The sequence below is a fragment of the Sceloporus occidentalis genome, unplaced genomic scaffold (assembly GCF_023333645.1).
Source record: "Sceloporus occidentalis isolate IW3139 unplaced genomic scaffold, rSceOcc1.0.p SCAF_4, whole genome shotgun sequence".
In the NCBI taxonomy this organism is placed as follows: domain Eukaryota; kingdom Metazoa; phylum Chordata; class Lepidosauria; order Squamata; family Phrynosomatidae; genus Sceloporus; species Sceloporus occidentalis.
In genome coordinates, this window is record NW_028316984.1 from 57,253,046 (window position 1) to 57,271,022 (window position 17,977).

At 39.4% G+C, this 17,977-nt stretch overlaps 1 protein-coding gene across 1 annotated transcript in view; it reads left to right on the forward strand.

The window, feature by feature from the left end:
- LOC149313891 (low-density lipoprotein receptor-related protein 1B-like) overlaps window positions 1–17,977 on the forward strand; it is a 734,124-nt gene that overhangs the window by 100,529 nt on the left and 615,618 nt on the right. Inside the window, exon 4 of the mRNA XM_089523040.1 lies at window positions 14,661–14,798. Within this exon, the coding sequence (XP_089379166.1) occupies window positions 14,661–14,798 (138 nt within the window). The remainder of the gene's footprint in view (window positions 1–14,660; window positions 14,799–17,977) is intronic.

Below are 17,977 nucleotides of genomic sequence, written 5' to 3' on the forward strand. Positions count from 1 at the left end.
ATATATTTTTCAGCCAAAGATTACTGGCACAGGCTAATTTTCTAAGTAACATTCCTAAAATAATGAGCAGAAGGCATTAAGAATTCAAAAACCAAATTTAGTCAATAAGGCAATCTGCATCCTCATGTGATTTCTTAATTGCACCTTTCCAAATGCCAAACTGCTTTTCTTCTAATGATGCTGCTGCTCGATGTTACTTATTATCTAGCTTCATGCACAGTGATATGTAGCTTCACAATTTAGTATTACATAATGGGATTTCTACATCATGGTTTAGGGGAACCACTCCAAATTTTAAAAGTATTGAGTCTCTTCTTACTTGGAGAAACATTCAGCATTTGGCCCAATATCCAGTAATTATATATATGTAAGAAAAACACTTTTCAAAGAAGGAAAGCCATGTTCAAACTGCATTACGAGAAGCCTTCTATAAATGTGACGTCTCGGCAGATTATAGTCATTATAGACCTTATGTCAATATTTTTCAGGTAGAGGGGGGGATAGGGAACATAGTTTTGGCCTTAGAATTATAGTTTAAGTTTAAGCACAAGCAAAATCCAAAACAATACTTTCAACATTTATAGTGGTTCTATGGTAATATAACTTTTGCTGGGATGCAGTTTTCTCTGAAATAAATTATGGCAGGATTGTGTGTTGCCAGACATAATTATGACAATAGAGCTCCATCATCATAGCTATATCTGACAGTGCAAGCCCCCCAAATAAACTAACAAACAAACAAACAAACATAACTTTCCAGCACACCAACCAAAGAGTTTCTGAGGTACTGAACATCAGGGCACTAGGAAATAGCCTCTGCAGTGCTGTCCTGCTTGTGGGATGCACTGAAAGCAGGTAACTCGAGAAAGCACTAAGGATCCTGCTGCAGTAGTTTGCCTCAGTGCACCCCATGAAAAGGGGTGTGTGTGTGTGATGCAGTCATAATTTTGCAATGCCCAATCTACAGCACTTTGGATTGATCCAAAAATAAGTCAACCAGTGCCCCAGTTGACAGGTTTACATTGTCTGGGGCAATGGCAAGTTGAAAAAGTAGATTTTTGGCTCAATCCATAATGACCATAAACAAGAATACCAAAATATATGGGAATGCAAATGTGGCTTATTACCAGTAACTACTGAACAAGATGCCAGCCTATGTTAGTAACTAAAAGCTTACAAATCTCCCTCTTGGGGCTTTTTCAAAGAGACAATGCAAAGGTATCTCATAAACCCTTAATTGGGTATTTATTAGTTGCTGCTATGCAAGTCATTACTCAATTCTAGAAAGATTTAAAAGGGATATTGTGATGGCCTGGTATAATAAAGCATGTCAATTAACTTTGATTGAAAAAAATTACTAATAAATGCTAAACGGCTGAAGGAAAAATATAATTTTATTATTATGTAGAGAGATCTTGTAGCATCTTTGAGACGAACTGAAAGAAAGAAGTTGGCAGCATGAGCTTTCGTAGACTTTATTATGTTTTAGAATTGTTTTAATGAATATATATGGTGGAGGAGGGGAAATAATGCTTTGCTTCCAAAGTCATTCAAGTCTTTTTGGTTGGCTGTGTCAGGAAACACTTTTGGCATCTTTGAATTATGTGTGTCTATGTTGTTTAATAGGAACTATAACTTCATATACCACTGTCTGGATAGGATTATTTATATTACAAAATCAATATTTTAAAATACTAAGGGGGAGAATACTGTTAGGATCAAATTTTGTTTTGCTTGTTTTTTTAAAAAACAACAACAACATTGGTCTTAATCCAATGATTTGCTTTCATCAGTACTGGTTTTCTCTTCACTGATGATGACAACAGCTACACAGTCAATGTGTTCAGAGTTCCTGTAGTCAGTTCATCACCTGGTGACTAGTCTTCTAATGATAATCTTCCTATTAGCATGCAAGATGTGTGATTTGGTGCTAGGAACATACTCAAAACCTTACCAGCTTGGTAGAATGTGTAGTATTGACATAGTCGTCATACCTGAGAGTTATCTGCACACCGCGATCAGGCAGCATAGTAAGACTTTGTAGATGATTAGAAATTGTCCTAATCCTTCCTTTGTGTGTTGGCATAGAGAGGCATCTTTTAAGGCTGGCTTGCTTTCATTATGTACAAGTTTATGTCCCCTTGTTATTGAGCCAAAATCCTTGACACTGCTAGTTAATCATGGCAGGAACTTCTTGGACGTAATGGCATCTCTCCTGATCTGCAGAATACACCCCCAATTACTGTGATTTTGAGTAACCCCTATACATTCGAGATAGATCTGATGCTCTTGAATTTCAAATTCCTTGTGACCAATCCACTCATTTATAGAAGCTTCCTGAAAAGTCAGCCTCATCAAACAAAATATGCATAGAATTGCCCTCTATTTTTTATTAGACAACAACTAGAAGCAAAGATATGTCACAGCAGGATCAGTGAGCAACTACACTGTGTTAATGTATCCAATAAGTCTCTCTTATGCGCTTTGAAAGTGAATGTGGTTGAGCTTGATAATTAAGTTGCTCATAGAAGCTTGGAGGCACAGTAGGAGGACACAGTTCATTCCTTTAGATCTCTACTGTACAATGCAAGCTTAGCTGCACATTTACTGGTTTGCAAACCATTAAGACTCCGATGCCAAAAAAAAGCTACCCTTCCCAAGTTAATTTGAATAGGTCATTTATGCTAAAGTCTGGGACAGCTTAATTATACTACAACACTTAATGCATAAACCTAGAATCAATGAAATCCTTTTGATTGGAATCTGGAAGCCCTCATTCAGAGTGAAATGTACCAAAACAAAACAAAACAACAACACTACTCTGAGACAAAATGTTTCTTCTTTCAGAAAGTGTATGCATGAATCATTTTATTGTTGTGTTCCAATACAGGCCTTTGTTAATTTGAGCTTCATCACCAGATGGTGCAAACTAGAAATGTTTGAATGACCTGAACAGAGGAAGGATGATTTAATGATGCCAAGATCTAGTTCTGTATATTTTCATCTTTGCAGCTAACCTCGTTGTCATCTCTTGCTTTTCTTTGCTTGCTTGCTCCCCCCTCCCACCCCTCACTGTTTGCCATGGTCAAAACTTCTTACCCCAAAGCTGATAAGAATCCTCAAGCAATTGCAATGCAAATATGGCCCAAATTTGTTTTGTTCAATAGAGTTTGTAAGACACAATGCACAAGGTCAGGTAATTGTCATTCAGGCATGTGTGTACACACACACACACACACACACTCTGAGTATCTGGATCTGGATGATTTTATGATCATAATCAGAATGTTTGTTCCTCATATTCACTAGAGTATTTGTGGTGCAGAATCAAGAATATTCAACAATATTTAAACCACCAGAGCCAGAAGCACATGTTCACAAACTTTGAGTTCAGAATATAATGGGGCGGGACAGACTCCCCGAAAAGGGTGGCCTGCTGGTCGTCTAGTTTCCTCCAGAGCAAAGCCACAGCCACCAAACTGTGTGGCGAGCCCGCAGAAAGTGGGTTCTTTTTCCGCTGCACCAGTTACGTCTGAGTGCGCCAATGGCACACTCGTGATGCAACTGGCGTGGCATGATATGCGGACGCTATATGTCTGTTACATCATAATGGCAGTGCCCGTGTACACAGGGCACCGCATTATGCCACCATCCATACGTGCTGGAGTTAGGGACCGTGCGGTTGCTGCGCAGTCCTGTAATCCTTGCACGGTGCAAGCATGGTGCTTTAGCACCATGTGTACTGAGCCAAAGTGTCAAATAAACCTAGCTAGTACCTTCTCTCTATTCCATCACTTCTCAACAAGCCAATGGAATTACTTTAGAATAAGCCACAAGTAAGCCTTGACAAGTTGGAATACTATTTCATTCCAGCTTGTTATGGTGCATAAACATTATCATTATCCCACTGACAGAGAGTTTGTATCATCTTGTGTGAGATTTCAACTGTGTCTGAAGGTCTGGGAATATGTTTCACTGGATACAAGGCTTTACATACAGTATTGTTATTTAGATGTGATTGGTATTTGTCGTGCTGTTTAGATATATGAAACACAATAAACACATTTTTAATTTTCTATTTGCTGTTTGTACTCAGTTTTGGAAATCTATCTTACTACTAAAGAAAAAAATCCTGAAAATATGTATTTGTTCTATAATAGAGATGAAGAACAATGCAACTTTTTAGTAAAAGGTTTCCTATCCATAAATTAAGACTCCTTTGCTTTGCTATGTAAAGTGCAGGGAAATTATTCTAGTGCTCTCTTAAAAATTATTTCCATTACCTATTTATGGCTTTAAAGTTTATTGCCCAAAAACTGTATTCTTCAGGATTACAGCATTACCATTTTGGCCTTTGCTTATAAAACATAGATCTAATGGTAGTTGTGTGGATAGCTCCTTCTAGCTTAAAGATGGTGTTATTTTATCTTAATTACAGTCATTAATCAACTTCATCACATAATACTGCAGAAAAAGACCACAGACTTTATGAAAACAGTCAGAGAAAAGTCTTTGTTTTGACTGTCAGCACCAAGAATATTATGTCAAACATTGGAAGCCTTATGATGGGCTCTGTCCTGTCCTGGCTGACTTTCTAGGGACATGCAGAAATCCAAGGCCATTGTCCAGTGTCACTTTTGTGCTGTAAAATTCACATCACTAATATCCTTACACAAGTCCCCACTGCTCCTGATGTATGACTGAAAGAGGTTATAGCAGCTGTTCTATACAATGCTTGTAGTGACTCTCTATGAGTCCAGTTTTCAAATTAATGGGAGGGAAATACCTATATGCTCAATTATGGAGTCAAGACAGACTTTCTTACCTATCTTATAAATACAGTTTGTAATAAATGGGATTAGCACTTTTATATTAATGAGATTTTGTCAGGAAGTAGATGTTTATATACTGAGAGCTATGGTTTATGTTATTGAACTGGACTATGTTTCCTTTTGTATGGGTTGAATCATACAGCACTTGCTTCAGGTTAACCACCCCAACCTTCATATAATAGAATGAAGTGGCATCACTAGGGAAGTTGTGGGTTGCAGAGCACACAGAATGACATCCTAGAAGGGGCTAGTACACACAGTGGGACTGGCATGGCTACTGGGCAAGCAAGAAAGGGCATTTTTCCCGCTTGCTCAGCAGACCTATCAGACCACAAACAGGACCTCTGGTGTGCCACTTTCCTCAGTAGCAGTGGCTGCTGGGGCAGAAGTACCTTCTGAGTCCCACAGGGCAGGAGCCATGCAGAAATCCAAGAGCCTTGGGGGGCAGAGATACCTTCCAAATCCCACATGGGACTCTGAAGATCTTGAGGGGAGCTGCTGCTAGCTGGCCGCAGGGGAGGGAAAGTCAGGTTTTCGGCCCCCCCCCCCCCCCGCACACACGCACACACACTGAGGAACCAATCTCAGCAATTCCACTGGTAGAGGGGGAAACTCATCCGGCACCCATGATCATATGCTTACAAGGTGCCTACATAATCCAACATGTGTAGCTTAACCTAATTTGCTATGCATATATTTTGAGCAGTGTAGTCACATTTCCTCCATTTTAGCTCTGTTATTCTCCTCATATGGAAAATAATGAATCTGAACAAGAGAGTTTCCTCTACATGCAGATACTGTCCATGTGACTGGGAAACCTCCCCCTCCCCCCCCCCCCAATAAAAAAATCATGTTCCAAAACTGCATGGGGAACATTCACATGTAGGGAATATTCTCTGTTCAGACTCATGTCTCTCAGTGTGACGAGAACAAATGAACTGAATTAAAGACTGGAGGAACAAGGATAGCACACTCCACCTGTTGATTCAGCATGCTAACATAAATAATAAGTAAGGCTTTTATGTGATCTAGGTCCCAGATAAAATCCTGGTATCAATACCAGATATCTTAATAATGAGATTATCATTTAAAGAATTAAGAGACCCCTTTCCCTAAATTTCTAAGTGAAAATCATTACTTTCTATAATTTTCTATAAAATTCCTTATATGGCAAAATTGCCAAAGACAATTTCTTCTAGACATTTCTATTATTAGGAAATGTAGCTATGGAGTTCCAAAGACCGTGAGCCTTCAAAGAATGAGTCATCTGGATTTCTTTTCTGAAGTCAATTTAAAATCTGAGACAATTTATACCTAACTGTCTTTTCCTGATACAAAATGTCCTCAAATGCATTATGTATTATTGCATTATGCTGTATTATCGTATATGAGATCATTTGGAAAAGGTACATAATTTACCTCCTGCCCATTCTATTGTGTCTGTTCCAGTGGCAGAATAAAGTGGCTCTGCTGAGGAGGAAGGGTGGATAAGGAGATATGAACAGCTAAAGACAAAACCACAAATTTAAAAAACACAGTGACTTTGAAATATTTGAATTTTAATATACTTTTTGGATTGCTTTGAAATTCTAAAGTGCTATACTGTGTTTTACTTGTACAGCCCCGCGGCAGATAGCTGCTCATAATGACCCAGGGCAGGATGGACAATTTTGGTTCTTAAAATATTACTTACTAAATTGCCAATCCCTTCCTTCTTTAACACTGGCTAAACCTGTTAGGAATGATGGAAATTGGATCCACATCGGTAAAGTGACAGGTTCTTGGATCCAAATTCACCAGATGTGTGCATGTGTTTTTACATGCAAAAAGTGTGCCTATATACATTGCCTATCAATCAAAGTCAAGCTACTTTAGTAGCTTAAAGATCAAGAATGCTGATCTTTAAGTACAACAAAGCAAATATGATATAAGAGGCATCACCGAAACCCGGTGGGATGAGTCTCATAATTGGAATGTGGAAATAGAGGGGTATAACCTTTTAAAGAGAAATAGGCCAAACAGGAAAAGAGGAGGAATAGCACTATATGTCAGAGATATTTACACCAGTGAAGAGATCCAGGACATCAATCCTGGAAGCCAGGTGGAGAGCATCTGGATAAAAATTAAAGGGGAGGGAAACAACAAGGATGTTACTGTGGGAGTCTTCTACAGACCTCCAAGTCAGACTGAGGAATTGGATGATATCTTTCTAGAACAGATGACCACACAGTCAGAAAAGAGAGATGTAGTAGTGATGGGCGACTTCAACTATCCTGATATTTGCTGAAAGTCAAACTCAGCAAAATCCTCAAGGTCTAGCAAATTCCTCACTTGCCTGGAAGACAATTCGATTGTCCAAAAGGTGGAAGAGGCAACAAGGGGCTCAGCTATTTTAGATCTGATCCTAACCAACAAGAATGATTTGGTTAATGGGGTGCAAGTGGTGGGATCATTAGGTGGAAGTGACCATGTTCTCCTGGAGTTTGTTATACAATGGAAAGGAGAAGCCAGGTATAGTCAGACAGACGCTGGATGGCCATCTGTCGGGGATGCTTTGATTTGGATTTCCTGCATGGCAGGGGGTTGGTCTGGATGGCCCTAGTGGTCTCTTCCAACTCTACGATTCTATGATTCTATGATTCTATAATGTTGTGAAAGTGTAGCGTTCTATTAATATGAAGGCAATGATTATTATTATTATTAACCTTTATTTATAAAGTGCTGTACATTTACAAAGCGCTGCACATAAAATCTTTTTAAATTAGACGGTTCCCTGCCCTCAGGCTTACAATCTAAAAAGACACAACACAAAAGGAGAAGGGAGTGGTGGTGGGAAGGGGATGAGGTCCAGCAGTTCTTCTCAACCTCCGAGGCCTGGACCAAGGCAGATGGACTGGAGGGAGGACTTGGCTTCTTGGAGCTAGCCTACCTCTCTCTCCGTCAAGATGGTGGCTGAAGGGAGGGCTTGCCTTCTTCCAGGCAGGCCTGGTTGAGCTAGCCTGCCTTTCTCTCCCTCAAGATGGTGGATGAAGGGAGGGCTTGTCTTCTTCCAGGCAGGCCTGGTGGAGCTAGCCTGCCTTTCTCTCCCTCAAGATGGTGGCTCCATCATTGGAGACGTGGTGAGCAACATGTGGCCCTCTAGATATGTTTAGACCACAACTCCCATTGATCCTAACTAGTCTAGCAAATGGGATAACTTTATGGGAGTTTCAGACCAAAATATCTGTGAGGGGAAATGTAAATTTATTATGTGGAAACTCCAAAACTTTCTCCTTCAACCAGGAGACTTTGATGTGTAGGTCATGGAGGATAAGTACACCAGTCAGCATAAATCATCAAAGAAGATAGGAGTTACTTGAAACAATGTCTGAAGGGCTATGGTTTCCTTGGCCTTGCTGGCACCAATGTATTTCTTAATATTGTACCAGCTTGTTTCTTAATTTGATAAAAGAATTTTGTGTATTGATTTTAGCCATGCCAGTAAATATTGGTTAATACTCAAAGTAACTTAAAAGATTATCATTCTAATCCAAAAGGAAGTTATTCCTGATTATAAGTGCCATACTTGTATGTTGTAGTTAACACCTTTTTGTAAAAAAGTATTAATTGCCCCTAAGTGATTATTTATAACTGCTTACTTCCAATCTATATAGGACTGCCTCTGAGAGAAGCTGCCTCCAATGCCACTGCCTCTGTTTTTCCACAATTTCAAGGGAAACTGTTGGTGGGCATGGAGGTAGAGCATGTGAAAGAAGTCTTCAGGATCTTGTAAAATGTAAGAAATAATAGTGGATCCCTCTGGCAAAATGATTAATTGAGAAGCAGAGAGTGAACAATTACCTGCCTCATTGCCCCCCACCTCCACCCCAATTGGTCTAGTAGAAGTGAAATGAACTTATCAGTCTTTGGAAAGCACATAAAAGTAATTTGATTTATGAATAAACAGGAAAATAGAAAAGGAAAATTACTACATGGTATCAGGATTATTGGAACACCTTACTTAGAGATAGTTATAGCAGGTGTGCTGTTAGGCTGATGACAAGCAGGAAGAGAACAAAGTAACAGGAAGAGGGTAGTCATGGGAACAAAAAAGCCAACATACTCTGGAATTGGCACAAGTCCTATGAATTAATGTGCAAAGTATCATCTCATGAATATAGGCACATGAAGACTACCAAATTCAAAAACAGGACTGCTGAGAGCACTGCTCCATTTATCAATGCTGCTTTCAAGCTTTCATATAAAACTATTCACATTTGCAAGTACCCTTGATCAATGCCAAAGACCTCAAAAATGCTCTCAGTTGGCCATACTATTTTCTGATCTTAGTTATGGCTTTTGACTTTCATGTGGAGTCGAACCAGATCTACATATTTTTATTTGAATCCTAAGTACAGTGGGCCCTTGTTATCTGCCATCAATACAAATCTGTGGATTCTCAAGTCTTTTTATGTTCAAAGATGTAATAAAATTGTGTCCCTTATATAAAGTGGCAAAATCAAGGCTTGCTTTTTGTATTTTTTAAAAAAATATGTTTAAGCTGAGGATGGTTGACTTCATGGCTCTGAGGGCCAATTGTACCATACAGTTTGGTATATCTTACCACCAAGTGAGAATGTGCAGCAGGAATGGGATCTCTGTGCAGTATGTGGACTGACAACTCCATAGAATTCCTCACCATTGACTATGCTGGTTGATTTAGAGCTTGTGGCACTTGAACTCCAACAATCCAGGAAGGCTATGTTGGGGATTTTATTCTTCTCTAATTTCATTCATGAAGTAAGCAACAAGTCATTTTAGCCATTTCCTTCCTTCTGCAAGAGAGTTTCTGAAAACTGTGCCATTATTATTGTGCATAAAATTTTCACATGGTATACTGGGGCACAAAATAGTATTTTCTATGAAGGGAATAGCTTTTTCTGTGCAGATAACCCATGTGCAAAGAACAAATCCTGAACTGTGAAGATTTTTGCCAGTCCAGGTTTGTCCTATTTTGGGTTTCCTGGCACTTATGAAACACATTTTTAAAATTATTTTTTGAATATTTCCAAATGCTCTTTCGATCCCCAGACTGCCCCACCCTGATGTTTAGCAATGCAGCTATAGACTTCCAGAAGGGCTTTCTTTGTGGAATCTTCTCTCAAATAGGAGTTTTATCACAGTAAATAACATTGGAGTGTATTCACATGACATAACTAGCCAGAGAAACTCAGGAAGCCTGGCTTTTCAAGAACAAACTAAATGCTAGTGCATGCTGCTAGATTGTCCCTGCTTGCAGTTGGGGTGTGTGTGTGTGTTAAACTACATACTTTGCTCTATATTGGGTTTATTGTGTTTTCTGAAAGTTGGCAGCTTCTTTTCTCAGGTTGGTTTCTCTTTCCCCAAACTAAACTAAGGGCAAAGTGACCCTGAATGGAGGAGAAGTGCAGACTGCCCATTGCTTAAAGGCATACTGACTCAATTTTTAGTGCAAATTTATTCTATATTGTTATGTGGCATTGAGAAAGCAATATGCCAAAGAAGAATATTAACTACATATACCCAGACCACTCAGTGTCAGAATAATCACATTTGTATGTTAATCAGTCCTCGTAATCTATTGCTTATTTGTTTTTGTGAGCAGAATAAGAAAAATCCCGTTGGAACTCTAGTTTCATGATTAATATATATTTCTGGAAGCCTATTCATCTTCGTTTCAAACTATCCTCTTTTCACAAACAAATAGACTTTTGCAAGCACTTGCTGTGATCCCCTTCAATGATCTGCAGTCAGATAATATTTTAAAGATTTCATAATGTCCCTGTACTTTATAAGTCAGCCTGCATATTACTGTAGCAAAAGACAATATAAAAAGCCAGCTGACTTTATAAAATAGAAGGTAATTGTATAGAAAGCTTTGAGTTTAGATAGCTGATATAAATTTTTCTGCAATCAGCAGAATAATTGGCCTTGACTGTTGACTCAATCTCTTTTCACCAACACTTAGCTCAGACCTCAATTCACAGCTGATTCCCTCCAAGTAGGCAAGCTTTAGAAAACAGAATTTTTCTAGAATAATTGGGCAGTGCCATTTGGGATGCTCTGATCAGAATGCTCCCTACTCATACCTTCTGACCAAAAGCAAAAAACAAAACGAAACGAAACGAAAGAAAAAATAGGCTCACTTCATCTCACATCAGCCATCCATTCTTGAAGATATGTTGTTAGTATCAGCTGGAAATAATAAACAGTGTATTTCCACTGAATAGGTACAAGAGACACTAGATGGCACTGTGCAAGGAGTAAACATATCATTGTTTTAGTGTCTACAAGTCCAATGGAACTCTTCTCTGACCCCCTTTTTTGACTCTTAATGACATGCCAGGTGTCCTTTTTCTACAGTTTGTTGGGTAAACATTAACAGTCCTTATAGCCGGGTAGAAGAGTATTAGAGAAATGCAAGCTTGTTTTTCTTAGGGCTGTTGTCAACGGCAAACATTTGTAGCTACCTCAGTGTGTGAATTGGTTGGAGAATGAATTCACAGTGAAATCTGCTAAACTAAACTGGTAAAGAAGGTGATATAAGAAGCAAGAAGAGAGGTGCAGAGAAGATGAGAGAGGAAGGGAAAAATGGAAAGATAATAGACTTTATTGACCCACCAAAAGAATAAAGATTCCAGACACAGGAATTAGCTTGAATAAGGGACACTTTATTCATCTATAAACTGTTTAACTGTATTGGAATCTGTGAGATGCAAGATGGGAAGGTGAAGCTGGGTGAGGAAGCATCTAAGGCAAAGGGTCTCCCCTAGCTCTCCTCCTCAGCTACCCTGGGTGAAATATTGGAGACCTGGGGACACCTCAATAGTTGGTTTTCTTTTTGGCTGGCATTCTGATGGGAGGCAACCCTGTGGAAGCCCTCCTCAAATCCTGCAATTTAAAGTGAGAGTGCCATCCCCAGGCCAGCCCTAAGGGTTGTTTCCTTCCCCACCCCCATGTCCTGCAACCTAAACAGGCAGATACAAAGCCCCCCACACCTTTCATCTACTGGATTTTCATAACCTTACTTTTCTCTCCCCATACCTGGCATGGACAAGAGGTGAGCACTTACTTAGCCTGTTTTCCTAACAGGCCTGCCAAAAGGGCCTTCACATCCTGCTGCAGATCCTCCGGGAACAAAATATTGCCCTCCTTCAAAAGATGAATGCCACCAGCTCTCCAGTGCTTTCTATTTCAGGAAGTGGTAAAAAGTTACGCAACTCCTTTGCTAAAGTATTTTTAGTTTGCCAGTTTACCTGCTTGCAGGCTCTGTCTGCACAGTGTGAATCAGCTTCACTCCATCACATTCGGCAGGCTAGGATTGGCAACCATGCCAAAGTTACCCCTGGCCATTTGGATTGTATCACTAATAGATAACATGCAGCTTGAATCATCCAGGACTTGTCCTTCAACAAACTAAGCTCATTACAGAATGATCAGAATGTATGGTGTAGGGACCTTCACTCCCCAAAAAACTCAGGAAGAGAAATATGTCAGCAAAGGCCCCTCTTCCCAACCACTCGACAGTAGCCCAGTCACACCAGACTGAGACTGAAAGTGGCAGGTTCAAGCCCAATAGACCATGCTGTCCCTGTAGATCAAGACACATCATCTCTCCAGCACAAAGCATAGAATCTGCAAAAACAAACAAACAAACAAACCAACAACAACAACAACAACAAAAAAAACCCTGCAATGGCCAATCTTCTAAATAAAATGAGGACCTATTTCAATGTCAGATTCTATGGAAACAATGGTCTTATCAAATTATTATGCCCAAAGCTGGTATCTCATGTGGGAAGAAAAATCTATGTGACAAAAGAGGCCACCTGGTTGAAGACCCATGGCCTGCACAAAGTCCTACAAAGCAAAAAAAGGGCATAAGACCCAGTCACTTTTTTTTACCCAATTTACTGTAGAGGCAATCCTCCTCTGATAAGTCTTGGAGGTCTGGATAATAAACTCCAGTTTGTGGTGAAATAATGGAATGTCCCTCATTCCAGTGTTGTCATAGAACTGTTAGTCTTGAAGAAAACCAATAGCTCTCACCCACAAAGTGATGCAAAAGGCTGTAAGGGAGGGAGCATGGAATAAAACAACCTCATACTGGATGGTGCAACCCAAGCCTTTCAAAATATCCAAAGATAAAGTTTTTTTCATATAAACAACCCAACCCGCCCTCTTACCCTAGACCAGTCTTCCAGCATCTTTTAGACTCTGAAATCCCCCATGAGGTCATGGTACCTTGGACTTCAGATAAAAATGTGAAGACTGACAGTCTAGTCATGATGGACTGGAGTTATAGCCGATTCTCCCTGAGCCATGGATCTTGGCATCTAGAACGTTATATTAGTATAGTCTGTAGATAGAAAGCTCTTAAGCTGGCTGAGCTTCTAAAATGAGGTGCGGTACAGACCGCCCCAAAGGGGCAGCCTGTAGCCACTCCTTTTTCCACTGGATTGGGGCCAGGGCAACCTCACCGGCAGCCCTGTGGCCCAAATCCTGCATTTTTCCAGGCCAAAGAGAAGCAGCAAAATGCCGCTTCTCTTTGGCCTGGAAAAGGCGTGTCCTTGGGGCTTCATGTCCCCAGACACCCCCAGCCCTACAGAGGAGAAAGGGGTGGCCACTGCGGCCCCTTTCTCCTCTGAATGGCTGGCACGGCCATTTGGTTGCCCCACCAGTGATGCGGAGATAGCTCCGTTTTGGAGCTCCTCTCTGCACCTCTGCTAGGCCGCCATAAGCGGCTTGGGTCAGTATGGAGACATTACATACATGCCACTCTGTTTGGACACAGCATGCGTGTGATGTCAGTCATGTGCCCCGTTGGATGGGACCGCGTAATGATGGTACCGTCCACATGTGCTAGGGTTAGGGAGCGTGCAGTTGGTGTGCACTCCCTAACCCTAGTATCACCGGGAGCACGGTGCATTTGGATGGTGTCTACTACACCCGAGTCTTTGCAGTGTTGCCAATTGGTAACTATCAAAAAGTTCAGAACTAGTCCAAGGCCTTTGGAATATAGGGCTATTGTGAAGGTAAAATGGCACCTCTCTGCACATAGAAATCAACTAAGCTGAAAGGTGAATCTTACTTCAATTATGTTTTACTGTTTTAAATGGGAAGAGGAACATAATAATAATAATAATAATAATAATAATAATAATAATAATAATAATAATGTAAACAAGGAAGCAAACATATTGCTTTATTCCTATGGAACAGACACTGGACAATAATTTACAACTGTGCAAGGGTCCTAGAATTTTAATCAGATGTACTTGTGTTTTTTTCTTTCTTTCGTTTAAGTAACAAGAAACATCTTACTGCTTGGTTTACCACTTCCTTTCCCACTATCAATTGTTAAGTCACTGCTTAAGGTTTGCTAATAGTAGGCTGGTAGCCTCATGTTGTAATCATATTGAAAAGTAATAATTAAATAATATTTGAAACAATTGGCACACTGTCCCTAATGTTTCTAAATATAAATTTCAGCATTTCTAATCTTTGGAGGAGAGTAAATCTGTCATAAAAAAATTGATAAATTGCACGCTCTTCATTTTATAAAATAATCCTCTTTGAGCAGTTGATTTTCTTTTAATTATGTTAATCCTTATTAAGAAACTATAATTCTGCTAGTAATGCACAGAAAAGCTGCACAGTAGACAAATGCATAAAAAACTTGCAGCTAGCATTAAAGTGGAAATATTATGCAAATGCATGTCAGTACAGTGCTTTCTTTGCCTTGGTAATCTTTATTTATTTGAACAGAATCAAACTGCATATTAATTAGTCTATCTTTTCTTTTTTTAGGTCCTGGAGAAGTAGAATTCAAATGCCCTCTGAATCACATTAAATGTATTGGCACAAACCGATGTATTCACTTGTCCCAACTTTGCAATGGCATTTATGACTGTCCTGATGGATATGATGAAGGTGTACATTGTCGAGGTAAGTGGATTTTATGCGGGGAAAATGCCCATAAACATTTCAACATAATGCTTTCCTACAGCAAGCCAGAAACCTTTCACTTCCAGGTTGTTATTGGTTGTTGTTAGGATTTAGATTTACTATTGTTGAAGCATTAAATGCACTGTTAGACACTCTTGTGTTTTGCCAAAACAGAGTAGAACTACCATTTTGCTTGTACCTTTAAAATACCTATCCCAGTTTAACTCTAATCTTTAGCAGTATTTTTGCTGATTATGGTTTTGGTTTTCCCATGTTTAGTCCAGAAAAACATTATTTTATGTCAACTCTATATGATTCCCAAATTCATCTATTAGCCCCTTGCAGCTGTTTCTTTGCTACATTGCATTGGTTTTCTCTGCTTCTCATTTATTATATTCCACATTAGTTGCCTTTTTATATCATTTCTCCATTACCAAATGTATGCTCTTTTACCATGATGAGCCTCCTATTCCATATTCATCAACCCTCTTGCACCTCAACAGCCTCTCCTTCAGAGCCGACCTAGATTCCACCTGTCATTGCCTTTGTCTGCTTCCTAGTCTAGTCTCAATAATGGTTTGTGAAAGTGAGATATAAATTTAGTTGTGATAATTGATTATCACACACATTGAATAAATAAATAAAATAATCATACTCAATTGTATTAAAGCTTAAGGTTACCAGCGAAAATACATTATGTTACATCTGTATTTTAGCATACCTTAAGCAAATGTTCAATAATAGTTTTAATATATAATGCACAGAAGCCTTAAACTTTCTAAGATTGATTTCCATGGTTAGGAATGCAGCTGATGTGATACTAAAGAGTAGTTTATGCTAGTAGTAGTTTTACATGATCAGGCAAGAAGCCCACTAGGTGTACCTTTGGACCAAACTGTTTTTGGATGTGGGGGTAATATTGTAAGTAGGAATGGGGGAAAGGGTAATTTGTCATCATTTTGTGTCTATGGAGATTTGAGACTTTAATTAATGCATTAAGAAAGGCATTCAGCTAACTTGAGATCTTCATGTTATAAATTAGCATTCACATAATTGACAAAGGAAAACTGACATTTAATTGACAAGTTTTGAAAAGTGTTGCTTATTTCATTCCTAGTTTTAAATAGTACATGGATTATATACCGTGAATTTTTTTTTTACCCCACCATACAGGTTTATTAAGTGAATTATACATTTAATTATTGTGAACTTGTAAATCAGCTGGTTAAAATTTCTGCTTATTATTTGTTTGTTTGTTTATATGATTTAATTTCTATCCTGCCTTTCTCCCGGCACAGGATTCTTAGCATCTCTCAGCCATTTAAAACAAAGTATATGTGTGCAAATATTCAAGGATCAAGTATGTTGGATTTGTTTAGTTCATTCTGATATGTGTATATTGGTCTCTGCCAAAAGAGTGGCAACATAGGTAAAACAACAGGATTGTCACTTGAATTTATCCATGCAAAATCACACATAACTATAAGGAAAATAGTAGTTACTTGCAAACTGGAGCCTTCTTTGCAACTTGCAACTTGTTACTCTTCTTTCTTGAACAAAGTGTGGATATAATCTTGTAAATGCTAATTGTTTCATAGAAAATTTACTGTAGTGCTATCCACTTCTAACAGGTCCTTTTCAAAGAAAAATAGCACAGTCCATCTACATGAATAAAGGGTTTCTCATTCAGCTCTAATACATTTCTCTTGCTGCATCTTAACATTGAGTGGGCATATATATCTTCAGGCAAGAACAAACTATTTCCCCATTTTTCTCCTATTTAGTCTTCAAAAACTAAATAGTTTTGGATTTATTCTGTGCCAGGAATGTAGCTTTCTGGATACAAAAACAATTTTCTTTGCATTCTTCCACAGAAAGAAGCATTTTCTGTGCAGAAATAATTATTTTTGTGTGGAAATTTTATTTTCATTTAGAGCAGGCTGTTTTCTATGCAAGAAGCCTGCTTTCTAAGCAACAACTGTCATTTTCCTGCAATTGTTCTTTAGATTTTTACACAGAAGCAGTCACAAAATGTGAAGATTCGGTTTTGTTGCTGTGTTCCTTCGAGTCATTTCCAATTTATGCCAACCCAAAGGTGAACTTATCACAGGGTTTTCTTGGCAAGATTTGTCAAGTGGGGACTAATCTTTCTCAGCCTTCTTCTGAGGCTGAGTGAAAGTAATATGCCAAAAGTTACCCAGTGGGTTTCCGTGGCCTGATCTCCAGATTCATAGTCCATTGCTCAAACCACTGTACCATGCTGGCTCTTGTGAAGATTCTGAATAAGAAATGTTAGTGAGAATTCTAGAAAGCAAAGATTCTTAGCTGTCTAGAATACTTCTCTTCAAGTTATATCCCAATATCTGACAAACCTGTTTTTCAATTGTTTTTTAAACTATTTTCATATATTATTTCCATTCCTACTATAGGAAGCTAGCCCCTACCATTCACACTCAACTATTAATTTTCTGAATTGTGGGTAGAATCCACATCCCCAGGCTGTATGCCTGGGACGTGAGTTTACTGGTCTATTTGAATAGAGACCAATAACTTGAATGGACATGGCGAATCGCACCAGGTCGGGGAGATGGTTAGGGGTGAGCTAAGACTATTTAAGCCTGCTCCGCCCTCCCTTCTCCCTCTTCGGAGAATTGTTGTCCCACCCTCCCTCCTCAACTTCAGTGTGGCTTTGCTGGTCTCTTTATGGGCCAGGTAGGAATCCCCCCCTTTCCTAGGATTTTTCACCTACCTCACACTGTTATTCTTGGCATAGCACATTGGCTCAGGTGTGGACTTAAATGGGCGGTCACTGGCAGTTATGGGGGGAGATGTAATAAAAGTGAACACCTATGTCACCCACTTGGGGTGAAGGTTGGGCCTCTTAGAGTTTCTTCTTAGGTCTTGTGAGTAAGGAGAGAGGAAAAGAGACCTTCCTTGGGGCTGATCTGGGCTAGAATCCTAGGTCAAGTCTGGCTAGTTGACTGTGGTAATCTCAGGCTGGCATTCCAGATGTGAGCTGGCTGGGGAGCAACCCAGTCATTGGGTTATCCTCAGAGCTCAGGTGTTTTGCCCAGGGGAAGCTGAGGAGGTGGCCTGAGGAATAGACCACCTGCCACAGCTGCTCCCACATCAGGTTGCTCCCTTCAAGTTTTCAAGTATTCAAAAACAGTTATAAATAA